The sequence below is a fragment of the Leptopilina heterotoma genome, unplaced genomic scaffold (genome assembly GCF_015476425.1).
Source record: "Leptopilina heterotoma isolate Lh14 unplaced genomic scaffold, ASM1547642v1 Lhet_60, whole genome shotgun sequence".
Lineage (NCBI taxonomy): Eukaryota > Metazoa > Arthropoda > Insecta > Hymenoptera > Figitidae > Leptopilina > Leptopilina heterotoma.
Window position 1 is genome coordinate 5,749,133 of NW_025111138.1, and position 13,372 is coordinate 5,762,504.

At 21.7% G+C, this 13,372-nt stretch overlaps 1 protein-coding gene across 1 annotated transcript in view; it reads right to left on the reverse strand.

Annotated features, from left to right (window-relative positions):
- LOC122509297 (putative phosphatidate phosphatase) overlaps positions 1 to 11,483 on the reverse strand; it is a 46,981-nt gene extending 35,498 nt beyond the window's left edge. The window contains exons 1-2 of the mRNA XM_043623249.1: positions 11,253 to 11,483; positions 5,567 to 6,028 (exon numbers count right to left, since the gene is read on the reverse strand). Of these exons, the coding sequence (XP_043479184.1) occupies positions 5,567 to 5,630 (64 nt within the window). The 5' untranslated portion in view covers positions 5,631 to 6,028; positions 11,253 to 11,483. The remainder of the gene's footprint in view (positions 1 to 5,566; positions 6,029 to 11,252) is intronic.
- Positions 11,484 to 13,372: the final 1,889 nt, after the last annotated feature.

The window sequence follows — 13,372 nt, forward strand, 5'->3', positions numbered from 1 at the left end:
CAATTTGGAGAAATTAATTTTCAAAGTGTTTCTTTGAGTAAAGCCGATTACATTGAAAAATTAACGCCAATAAAGAGCATTAGAATATAATTAAATGTACAACAAAGAAACAATGTTATTGAATATACTTTTTTGTTCTCGCTACTTAATATTACATTTATAGAAACAATTCATCCTTCGCTTATATCATTTCTAATGCAAGGTTTCACAATTTTCTTTTTTTAATAATGAATAATGAATAATATTAAAACGTTTCGATAAACAATTGTTTGTTTCGCGAATACTAATAAAATAGCTTTTCTATTTTTTTATTTTACTTCTATTCTTTTAATACTCATTCATTTTTATTTTATTTCTTCTATTCTTTTACTTCTCGTTCATTTTTATTTTATTTCTCCTATTCGCTCTCTTTTACTTTTTTTTATTCTTTTACTTCTCATTCATTTTTATTTTATTTCTTCCATTCTTTTACTTGTCATTTTCTCTATTATTTATTTTACAAACATTTCTTGCTTCTTGTAATGACAAAATAGTTAATAACAGTAATTGAATTCATTTTATATTCGAATTTTTTAGAAAATAGTGTCAAATTGTTTCCCTATCGAATTAATAATTGTCTCTAATTTTTACAATAAAAATCTATTTTCGCTATTAATTTCGGTTTCGACTGTCATACAGTATAATTGTCAAGATCGTTAAGAATTTAATTTCCAGTTTACCCGGAAATTTTTCGTCATTAGTCGCGACCCTTTAGTTGGAGTTAATTTACCAGAAAGTGTAACTTAACACTAAAAAGAACGATAATTATTCTCGCCTACGTGAAAGTTGTCGTCGTCGTGTCTAACATTGTTGGAAAATGTAACCCGCATGTAATAAGGAAGGAAACGTGCTCCTTCTATGGTCAATGAAGTCTAAAGGAATCTGGTTATATATATTGGCACATGTGAGACGAAAACGCCCGCAAGTGTTGCTTCAAAGAAACTTCAATGCATATTATATATATACATATACATTTTTCTCATATAAAAATGAAATCGTAAATTATATGCTTTAGAAAAGCATTTCAAAATTTCTTTTTTTTACACACGTAAGAGGATCTGATAGTTTGAAAACTTTGATTTACACGCATTAATATTATAACTCTGATCAAAAGTTCTTCGACCGGACTTTCACCCCTTTGCTTTATTCATTATTGCTATTATACTTCTTTAGTCGTAATTGAACTATTATGGCATAGTAAATTTTACAATTGACAGATTCATTATTAATACAATTCACACCAAAGATTCTCTATAAGAAAATTTACAACTACAATAATAATCAATGTGGAACGTCAATACAATTATTAAAATTCTCACCCATTCTTTTCAAAGCAAGATCGAACATTTTTTATTGGCACGATAATTAATTTGAAACTAATTTATATATATTGAAAATAAAAATATGACAATTATTGAATTCCTTCAAAGAATTTTATTACTTATGAAAATAATTGAATTCTTGATTTCTACGAAGAATTTTTTAATAAAATATTTTGGAAAAAAATTGAATTCTTACGAAGAATTTGAAAATAATTATTAAATTTTAATATATAAATTATATCAACATTTTTTGAAATAATTGAATTCTTTTGAAGAATTTATATAAAATTTTTATGAATAATTGCATTACTCGAGGAATTCATTTGAAATTAAAAATAATTATAAAAAACATTAAGAAAAAAAATATTAAAAATAATTGAAAGTCTGCGATGAGTTTTAGTGAGTAAATTTTTGCAAAAAAATGTACAAGATTTTTTGAAAATAATTAAATTCTTAATAAGAATTTCTTTAAAATTTTTTCAAAAAATTTGTTTTGAAGAATTTTTTTTGAAAATAAATAAATTCTTTTAAAGAATTCAATTAAAATTGTATTGAAGATAATTGAATTCTTATAAAGAATATTATCAAAATAATTCAATACTTTCGAGAAATTTTATTAAAACTGAATGGAAAATAATTGAATTCCTGACAAAAAATTTGATATTTTGTGAAAATTATTAAATTCTTTTAAGGAATTCAACTAAAATTGTATTGAAGAAAATTGAATTCTTATAAAGAATTTTATCAAAATAATGGAAATCTTTCCAGAAATTTTATTAAAATTGAATTGAAAATAATTGAATTCCTGAAAAAAAATGTGATATTTTTGAAAATTATTAAATTTTTGCGAAGAAATTTATTAAATGCTTTAAAAATAATTGAATTTCTGAGAAGAATTTCATTATTTATCAAAATTATTGAATTTGAGAAGATTTTATTCAATTTTTTGAAAATAATAATTGATTTCTTTAGAAGAATTTTATTATTTATGAAAATAATTGAATTCTTGGAAAGAATTTTACAAGAAATTTTTAAAATAATTGAATTCTGTACAAGAATTTTATTTAAATTTTTTAATAATGTTTTTACGACTCATACGAAAATAATTGAATTCTTGACAAGAATCTCATAAAAAAAAATCCAGATGGATTTTGTTAAAACTTTCTTTTACTTTAACAGTTTTCGCTTGCAAGTGTTTCAAATCAACTTTGATTGAAACGGAAACAAAAAGAAGAAAAAAAATTCGCGACTTAACAAGAAAAATTTGGTACGGTGACTAAAAATATTTTCAATAAAATGTTTATGTCCCATTTCATGACAAAAAAAGAATTTTTCTTTTATATTTAATGCACTTCTTTGTTTGAAATGGTCTATTTCTAAACCAATTAATAATCGTTCAGAAAAGAGAAAAGCTCAGTAATAAAAATAGAAAAAAATACAAACAGACTAAATATTAATGAACGACAGTAGGTATTAATGGATTAAATATTTGTCGTATCGAACTTTTTTTTTAAATAGTTTACAAGTTCTGAATAAAGGAAGAAATTATGTGTTAAAAAAAAGATTTTACATCCTATTTGCAGGCTTTTCGTGTTTACTTAATATTTGAGAAGCTAATAACCAGTGACAGACTGACAGCAACTTGACACGTAAATCAAACAAAAAAATCGTGTTTTTAATTTCGGAATTAAAATTGCAAGTATTTGACTCATCATTCAAATATTGTATATTTTGCATAATAATTTTGCTGATTTTCTTTATTATTAGTATTAATAAAATTATTGTTAATATTGCTATTTTTAATACTGTTTTTTCACTTCTCATTATTCTTATTATTATTTCTACTTTTATAATTAATTCAAATAATTTAATTTTTTATATTTAAATATCAACTTCAATTTTTAATTAATTTTGATATCTAATTTAATTATTTTCATCAATTTTAATAAAATTCTCTACAAAAATTTAATTATTATCAAAAATTTTGATAAAATTTGTTTATAATAATTCAATTATTTTCAGTAGCATTTTAATTTAATTCCTCGATAGAATTTAATTGCTTTCAAAAATTCTAAAATAATTCTTCGCAAGAATAAAACTATTTTGAAAGTTTTTAATAAAATTCTTTCAAAATATTCAATTATTTTGAAAAATTCTAATAAAATTCTTCTAAAGAATTCAATTACTTTGAAAAACTTTAATAAAATTCTTCTAAACAATTCAATTAGTTCTAATACAATTACAATTAAATTTTTCGCAAAAATTTAATTATTTTCAATACAATTTTCATAAAATTGTTTACAAAAATTTAATTATCATCAAAAAATTTGATAAAATTTTTTAAAATAATTTAATTAATTTCAGTAGGATTTTAATTTAATTGCTCGATAGAATTTAATTGTTTCCAAAAATTCTAATATAATTCTTCGCAAGAATAAAATTATTTTGAAAGTTTTTAATAAAATTCTTTCAAAATATTCAATTATTTTGAAAAATTCTAATAAAATTCTTCTAAAGAATTCAATTACTTTGAAAAATTCTTATAAACAATTGAATTAGTTCTAATACAATTACAATTAAATTTTTCGCAAAAATTTAATTATTTTCAATACAATTTTAATAAAATTGTTTATAATAATTCAATTATTTTCAGTAGCACTTTAATTTAATTCCTCGATAGAATTTAATTGTTTTCAAAAATTTTAATATAATTCTTCGCAAGAATAAAATTATTTTGAAAGTTTTTAATAAAATTCTTTCAAAATATTCAATTATTTTGAAAAATTTTCCTAAAGAATTCAATTAGTTTCAACAATAATTGGAATTAAATTTTCGAAAGAATTTAATTTTATATATAAATTTTCATAAAATTGTTCGCAAAAATTCAATTAATTTACAGAATTTTAATCAAATTTATTTATAAAAATTAAATTATTTTTCAATGAATTTTAATTGAATTTGAAGAAAGAATTTGATTGTTTTCCAAAATTTAAATAAAATTCTATAATTTAAATTATTTGAGATTCAAAATTATAAAAGGTACAAGAACTCCAACAGTTTTTAACAATAATAAAATAAAATTCACTTATCAACGTAAAAATGGTGTAAAATATAATAATTTCTAAATTTTTCATTCAAAAATAATATATCTCAGAACTTGTTGTTAACGTTAAATTGAATTTACTAATTAAATTATCATTCCTAATTCTACAGAATGTTATTTAATTAATTTTTGTTATTTAATTTTCAAAACACTAAATTAATTGAAATTTTATGAATTTAAAAATTCGACATTAAAAGAAAAAATTATTAAAAAATAAGGAATTTATTATTATTACAATTTTGTTACTGCACTTTGGCAATAAATGCAAACTAGATTAAATTCATTCATTGTTGGAAGACCATATAGAGATTAATTTCCTAAAAAATTGAAATGACTATTGGATATTAATTTCATGCCAATACAGAATGATTAATCCTCTAATTATGTTCGATTAGAATTGAGAATAATACTGAGAATATAAATACTTCGTAAATTTACATTAAATTATGTATATAATAATATATGAATACTTGAAAATCCGTGTAAGAATAATGCCAGTTCTATCAGAAATTGATAACTATTCTTTTTTTTAAATTTTTCATGCACCAACTTCCACGAAATTAGATATGAAAATTAATTACTCAGTGTGTAAATGTAAACACTGTTCATTGTGAGGCACCAAAACAAATATGGAAAGTATACATGCAGATTGCACAACGTGCATCTGTCAAAGTGACATTTTACGACTTCAACCTACAAATTATTTCCAACTATATATGTATACATTTATATACAATTTATGATTTAAAAAATCAGAATTTCGAAAAAAATCCTTAGTATTAAATAAATTATTATTTTACTTTCCTTTTAAAGTGTAAAGAAAAATATTTTTATTAAAAATTCTATAAGTAAATTGCAGGCGAAAAAATGTAAATGTCAGAGAATTTATAGATTTATTATTTAATAATAATATGGAGAATAAAAATAAAACGCTGTTACGTTTGTGCGGTATATAATCGATTTGCCCCATTCTACCTTCTGATAGTAAAAACACACGCGCCAAAATGTTATGTAAACGAATAAGTTGGCTTAGAATAAAATGTTGTTTTTTTCCTATTGATAATTGTTATTATTATTTTTTTTTTTTTGCTTATTTACTCACCGATAATAAGACAAAAGAAGTCGAGAATAATTTTTCTCAACATAATCCTTGATGTTCGATCCATAATGGTGGGGAAATAGGTGAATCTTCTTCTTGAACGTAATTTTCTTCTGAAGAGGGTTAAGAAAATCCTGATGAATGTATAAAATGTACGTAGTGCAGTTGACAGCGCGACGATATATAAATATTATGAGGAATTGAAAGTCGACACAGAACAAGAACCATCGCCTTGAAAGGCTCACCATCGACTGGATACTCAGCTGCTTTAGAAAATCCAAAGCCGGCACTCACTGTGAAACCATCTCCATCCCTCCATGACGCGTTTCGTTTTGCGCAAGTGGCACAAGTGTAATTGTCTCTCAACGCATGAGCAAATGATTTTTCCATTTTCTTCTTAAAAAAAAATGAATAATCCTTTCCACAATTAACGCCGACAACATTTCTTTTCCTCTTTTCAAAAATCTGCAAAAATAAACAAACACTGTTAATATAAATGTAAATTTATTTCTTATTCAATATTTTTTAATCGAAAAAATTTCAAAAATTTTCTTTTGCTTATTTTGCAAAAAAAAAATAATTCTCTATTTTTTAGTCAAATTTAGAAAAAAAAAAAATACAATTTTAATTCCTTCAAAAAATTCAATTATTTTCAAAAATTCAGAGAAAATTCGTCAAAACAATTCAAATATTTTTATGAACTGTAAAATCATCCGCAAGAATTCAATTATTTTTATAAATAAGAAAATTCTTCGGAGGAATTAAAATATTTTCATAAATAATAAAATTCTTCAAAGGAATTCAATTATTTTTATAAATAATCAAATGTTTTGAAGGAATTCAATTATTTTCAAGAGTTTTAATAAAAATTCAATTATTTTCAACAATTCTGATAAAATTCTTCGAAACAATTCAATTATTTTTATAAATTGTAAAATTCTTGTCAAGAATTCAATTATTTTTGTAAATAATAAAATTCTTCTGAGAATTTCAATTATTTTCAATACAATTTTAATAAAATTCCTTCAAAAAATTCAGAGAAAATTCAGAGAAACAATTCAATTATTTTAATGAATTGTAAAATCCTCCACAAAAATTCAGTTATTTTTATCATAAAGAAAATTCTTCTCAGGAATTAAAATATTTTCATAAATAATAAAATTCTTCAAAGGAATTCAATTATTTTCATAAATAATAAAATGTTTTGAAGGAATTCAATTATTTTCAAGAGTTTTAATAAAAATTCAATTATTTTCAACAATTCTTATAAAATTCTTCGAAACAATTCAATTATTTTTATAAATTGTAAAATTCTTGTCAAGAAATCCATTATTTTTGTAAATAATAAAATTCTTCTGAGAATTTCAATTATTTTCATTACAATTTTAATAAAATTTCTAGGAAAAAATTCAATTCCATTCAAGATAATTTGAATAAAATTTCTCTAACAGGTTAAGTTATTTTTAAAAATTGTAATACAATTTTTTTTAACAATTCAATTATTCTCAAAATTTTTTAATAAAATTCTTTGTAAATTTCAATTATTTTGAAAATTTTTAATTAAAATTACTTGAAAATATTACATTATTTTTACGAAATTTAATGATATTCTTAAAAAGAATTTAATTTTCAATTTTTTAAATAAATTCATTACAAGAATTCAATTATTATTTCAGTACATCGACAATTTAATTATTTCTGGAAATAATTGAATTCTTGCGAATAGAATTTTATTAAAACTTTTTTAAATAATTATTGAATCCCTGCAAAAAAATTTATTATTTCTACAACTAATTGAATTTTTGATTATTGATATTATTGAATTCTTTCGAAAAATTAAAAAAAAATGTTTAAAAAATAATTGAATTCCAGCAAAAATTAAATTATTTCTGGAAATAATTGAATTCTTGAATTGAATGTTATTAAAAGTTTTTTAAATAATTGAACTTCTGTGAAAAATTTAATTATTTTTTAAAATAATTGAAATTTTTCGGAGAATTTTTACAAGATTTTAAAAAATAATTGTAATTTTCGAAGAAATCAATTAAAATTGTATTGAAAATAAGTAAAATCCTGATAAGAATTTTATTATTTATAAAAAAAATAATTGTATTTTTTACGAAGATTTTTATTATTTATAAATCGACTTTTTGCAAAGAATTTTATTACAATTATTGAAAATAATTGAATTCTTAATAAAATTCAATTACTTTCAAAATTTTCAGTAAAAATTATTTTAAAAAACTCCATTATTTTCAAGAAAATTTATATATATCTAAATAAATAAATAAATAAAATTGAAATAAATTCTTCAAAACAATTTAATTATTTCAGAGAATTTTAATAAAAATTTTGCAAGAATTGAATTATTTTCAATACAATTTGAATTATATTTTCTCGAAAGAATTCAATTATTGAAAAAAATGTTGATAAAATTCTTGAAGTGAATTTAATTATTTTCAAATTTTTTGATAAATAGGTACTTTACAAGAATTAATTCAATGATTTTCAGTACATTAATTTCAAAATTGAAAACATTTAAAAAGAAAAATTATTTCTAAAGTCAGGAAACAAAAAGCAATTTTCTTCTTTCTTTCTACTTCCCCTATTAAAAAACCCCTATTTTTCCAATTAGTAAAAATGAAACGCTTTTAATGGAAAATTTATTCGACTCGGAAATTTTGATTTTATTTCCCGTGGGATAATTCGAAAAAATAAACCATAAATTCTAGAATATTGAGAAACTTGGCAATTTTTCTAGGCCATAAGAGGGAAGCTAATTTTTCCCCTGTCGAAATTCCGAAATCCCCAAAGGGAGGGGAAGAAAAAAAAAAGATGAAAGGAAACCGTGGCAGCAAACACAAACCAAAGGGAGAAAACATTTCTTCTTTCTAACAAAGAATGCCCGTTAAACTCATGCTGGTTTAGTTGACAATCCATTGTCGATGAACGATAGATCGCTCGTGGCATGAATTATCTACAAACTTTACGTCTATTGCACTTTATCTTACATCCCACAACGCAGAATGAATTCTAATAATATATATCGAGACTTTATTTTTATAATTTTTTCCCCATTAATTCAGTTTCATTTCAATTTCTCCTCTAGTTTTGCAATTTTTTTTTCAATAGCAATTTATATAATTTAGCAATAATTGTTTGTCAATATAGAAATTCTGTTCTTTTGTCTTTAGAAAAAAAAAATTGTCTTTTTCTAAACTGAAAATTTCATGGATTATTTTTAATAATTTAGAAAATTAAATACAGGAGGTAAATTAATACAACCAAAAGCAAAATCCAATTTCAAATATTATTAAATTTTTTCTGAAACTTATATTCAAATTATTGAGAATCGAACGATTTCCTTTTGTATATAATAGAGGAAGTACTGTGATTTTTTTTTCGGATCATAAAAGCAATTTCAGGGATCATTGCTCGTGAGTAAATTACCTCTGGGAAGATATTGAAAAAATAATAATAGTATTGAACCCCTAATGGCTTGATTGCAAACATATAGTGAATAATTATGAATCGTCTTCAATAGATAGAGTATACAAAAATATGTCAAGAGATCTGGAAAAAAAATGTTATTATCAATAGTTGTCAAGGTGAACATTATAAATTGTTACATTATTTTATCAGTACTACTTTCGCTTTAAAATGTCAGTGGGACTTTAATATATCCATTGCCATTATTGTAAAACGTATTCGAATTTTCGCAAAAATAAAAAAACAGACTTCGTACTTGATAATTAATTTTTAAAAAATAGCAAAAAATCGCTATCGAAAAATTAAACATTGTGAGTCAATTTTTTCACAATTTCTAAATTAAGTTACGCTTCAAAAATGGAATAATTTTTTTTAAAATAAATATTTAAATATGAACCTATTTTTTCACAGGAATTAAAATATTTTAAATGACTTCAATGTAGAGTCTTTTTGAAATTTAAATATTTCTAAAAATTATACAATCAAAATTCAATCATTTTTTAAATGAAATTTTTAAATAAAATTATTCAAAACTATAATCATCTTATTTCAAAATAAAAATTTTAATATTTTTACAGTTTTACGAGAATTAAAATTTTCAAAGATTTCAATTAAAAAATCTTTTGAAATTTAATTATTTCTAAAAATTAGCACTATAACGCTTCTAATATTCAATTATTATCAATAATTTTAACTGAAATTCAATTTTTTAATCAATTTTTATTAAAAAGTTCTACGAGAATTCAATTATTTATTTAATTATACAAAAATAAATAATTTATTGAATAATTGAATTATTTCTCAAAAATGAATTCTTACAAAGAACTTTAGCAAATTTTTTAAAAATAATTGAATTCTTTCAAAAAATATGAATAAATGAAAAATTTTTAAAAATGATTGCATTTCTCGAAGAATTCATTTAAAATTAAATTAATTAAATAATTGAATTCCTGTGAAAATTTTATTATTTATAAAAATAGTAGATAAAAATAAAAAAGAAATAAAATTTATAAAAATACAAATTCAATTGTTTCGAAAAAAATTTAACTTTGTTCGAGGGATTTAAGTAATTAAAATTGTAATGAAAATAATTAAATTCTTTTTAATAGTTTACCACCATTTTTAAAAATAAGTGGATTCTATCAAAAAATTTTGTTAAATTTTTAAAAATAATTAAATTCCATCAAAAAAATTTATTCAAATTGTAGAAAAATTGTTGAAAATAATTGAATTTTTCCAACAATTTTTGTAAAACTTATGAAAATAATAGAATTCATGAGACGAATTTTATTAAAAACTTTTTTTTAAATAATTGAATTCTTTTGATAAATTTTATTGAAATAGTAAATATTGAAAATAATTGAATTTCGACAAATTTTCGAAATTAATTAAATTTCAACAAAGAATTTTATTAAAATTTTTTGAAAATAATTGAATTATTATGAAAAATTTAATTAAAATTTTTGAAAATAATTAAATTATTTCGAAAAATTTAATTAAAAATATGTTGAAAATAATGATTAAATTTTAATAAACAAATTATATCAAATTTTTTTTTTAAATAATTGAATTCTTTTGAAGAATTTATATATAAAATTTTTAGAAACAATTGCATTTTTCAAAAAATTCAGTTAAAATTGTATTAAAAATAATTTAAATGTGCGATGAGTTTTGTTAGTTATGAAAATGATTGGATTTTGGCAACGAATTTTATTATTAAATAATTGAAATCTAGTGAAAATTGTAATATTTATGAAAATAATTGACTGTTGGCAAAGAATTTTATAAAATTGTTTTTTAAATAATTGAATTCTTTTGGGGATTTTTTATTAAAATACTTGAAAAAAGCAAATAACATTTTTGTAAAATATATTTGAATTTTTAAAGAGAAAAAATAAAACGAAAGATAAATTCCCTCTCGATGAAAAAGCGAATAAAAATATAATAGCAAATAGTAAAAAAAATGTAGAAGGTGTAAATATAAAAAAAGAATTTTTCCTTACAGAAAAGCGAATAAAAAAATAATTTGTCCAAAAATCCAAATTATAAAAAATAGTCTACAAATCGATAAATAAATATTACTCAACCATTCTCTAAAGTGTTAAATTTTTAATTTAATATCAATATCTCCTCTACTTTGACAAACGATGACAAATGATATGAAGAATGAACGATGAAAGCAGGTAATAAAAAGTTATACCTTTTTTTTTCCTCCAATTTCGTCACGCCGCAGAATTTAATTGAGAGTCCCACGTCAAATAATCGGAGATCCAAGATGATGATTATTCGCAGCCATCAGATTAAAAAAAAATGTTTTGCGCGCATCAAGAAAAACAATGACCTGCAAAATGAAATGGTTCTTCCCAAAATGAAATTCAATTTCATCAACAAAAATTTCTTTCCAAAGCGCGCGGCAGTCGAAAGCAATATAGGGATCTGAAAAAGAATAAATGAATACAAATTAAATAATAAAAATAAAAGAAAAAAATCTCCTTTCGAAACAAGGGAGCGAGAGAAATTTTTAAAAAGAATTTTTTAATTAAACGTTACCCTTTTTCACTCTTCCTTTCAAATTAATTTCTTCAGTTTTGAAATGGTTAATTTCTCAACAAAAAGATCTCTGACAACCGACGAGTAAATTACCTCTCACAGTGAAACCTTTCTTTGGCTATAAATCCTGACAAAAATTAATCATAAGCAAAATTATAATAATTAGTAACAATTTGTTAAAAAAAAGTAGTAACAATATTAAAAAAAATTATTCCTAAAGTTCTGAACATTTAAATTATTAATTTCTTCTTCGAATTAAAATTTAATTATATCAAGTCACAAAGTAAAAAATAATTTATATTGTAAAATATTTAAATTTGTTTTTGATTTTATATTTCGAAGAGTAAATAACAAAAATATTTCGTAAATTTCGTTCAGAATTTTCGGAATATAAAAACTCATATTCTTCTAGTAGGTATGCAATATTTAAAAAAATTATTCAATAGATAAAAAAGAAAAAAATCTATACCTAAGTATTCTCAAGAAATAAACACTTCGAAACGTGTTTAAAAAATTATATAATAACAACCAAGATTTCTTACTTAATGAGACATAAGCGTAGACATGTTTTACAAATTTTCAAAACACAAGATTGATGAAAATCCAGCATAATTTATCCTGATAGCATAAACATGATCGATCACCTAAAAAAAATCAGCAGAATAATGTTAATGTCCGGTTCTGATAAAATCTGACGAAACCACCAACGGAAACTAATCATTAAAAACCGGTACGTGCTCTTTAGAGTGTTACAGGTTTACAACAACAAAAAAAAATAAAATGAAAATAAGTTTACAAAATAAAATTCTCCAAGTTCCATTAGAAAACAAAAATAATCGCACTTTTTTTCGCACTTAATAAACAATGGACAAAATAAACAATTTTCGGTGCAGAAGAAATAAAAGTAAGGAAAATTATTCGATAAATCGGTTACTAAAAATTTTCTTTGATATTTTTTCTATTTTTTTTCAGGGAAAAAAATATATTCATTTTCCTGTAAAAGTTTTAGTTATATTCAAATATTAATAAGAAAAAGTATAAAAGGAATAAAATTAAAAAATAAAAAGTGTAAAAATTGAAAAAAGTATGAAATACTTTTTATTCTTTTCTTACGTCGAGAAATATTAATTCCTTTTTTTTTGATAAAAGTGAAAATTGCTAGAAGCGAAAATTGATAAAGTATGAAAATTGATAAAAGTGTAAAATAAAAAAAAAATAATTGATACAAGATTCTAGGAGAAAATTTTTTTCTAATTGAATATTAAAACTTTGACAACTATTTAACTTCCGCGATCAATGACCTGCGCACGATTATGGAATAAAAATAAATAAATATCAACTTAATACTTGCACTCTACTACAATACATAACGAAACCTTGAGTTGAAGCGATTGCACCCCTTAGTAAACATTTGGGTCGCTCACCTCACTATCTGGCCAGCGAGCAATTAGTTATACAACATAATGATCAGTGGCCTTTATACACTTTAGTTTACAGATGCTGTCGGGAACAAATTTTCTCCTTGATTTTTCGCCTGAAGGCGATAAAAAACATTAATGAGAAAATTATCTCCTACAGGCATGCAAAAAAAATAAATTACTACAAGATTCTTCATTTCTTTTCAAAAGAAATTTTTGCTCTCACAATTTTCTCTCCCCGCAGAGTCAATTATTACGCACGATTTCTTTATTTTTATTCCATTCTATTTTTATCTAAGTGTATTAATTTTTTTCCCATCTAAAGTGAATTCGATTTGAATTTTTCAAATTT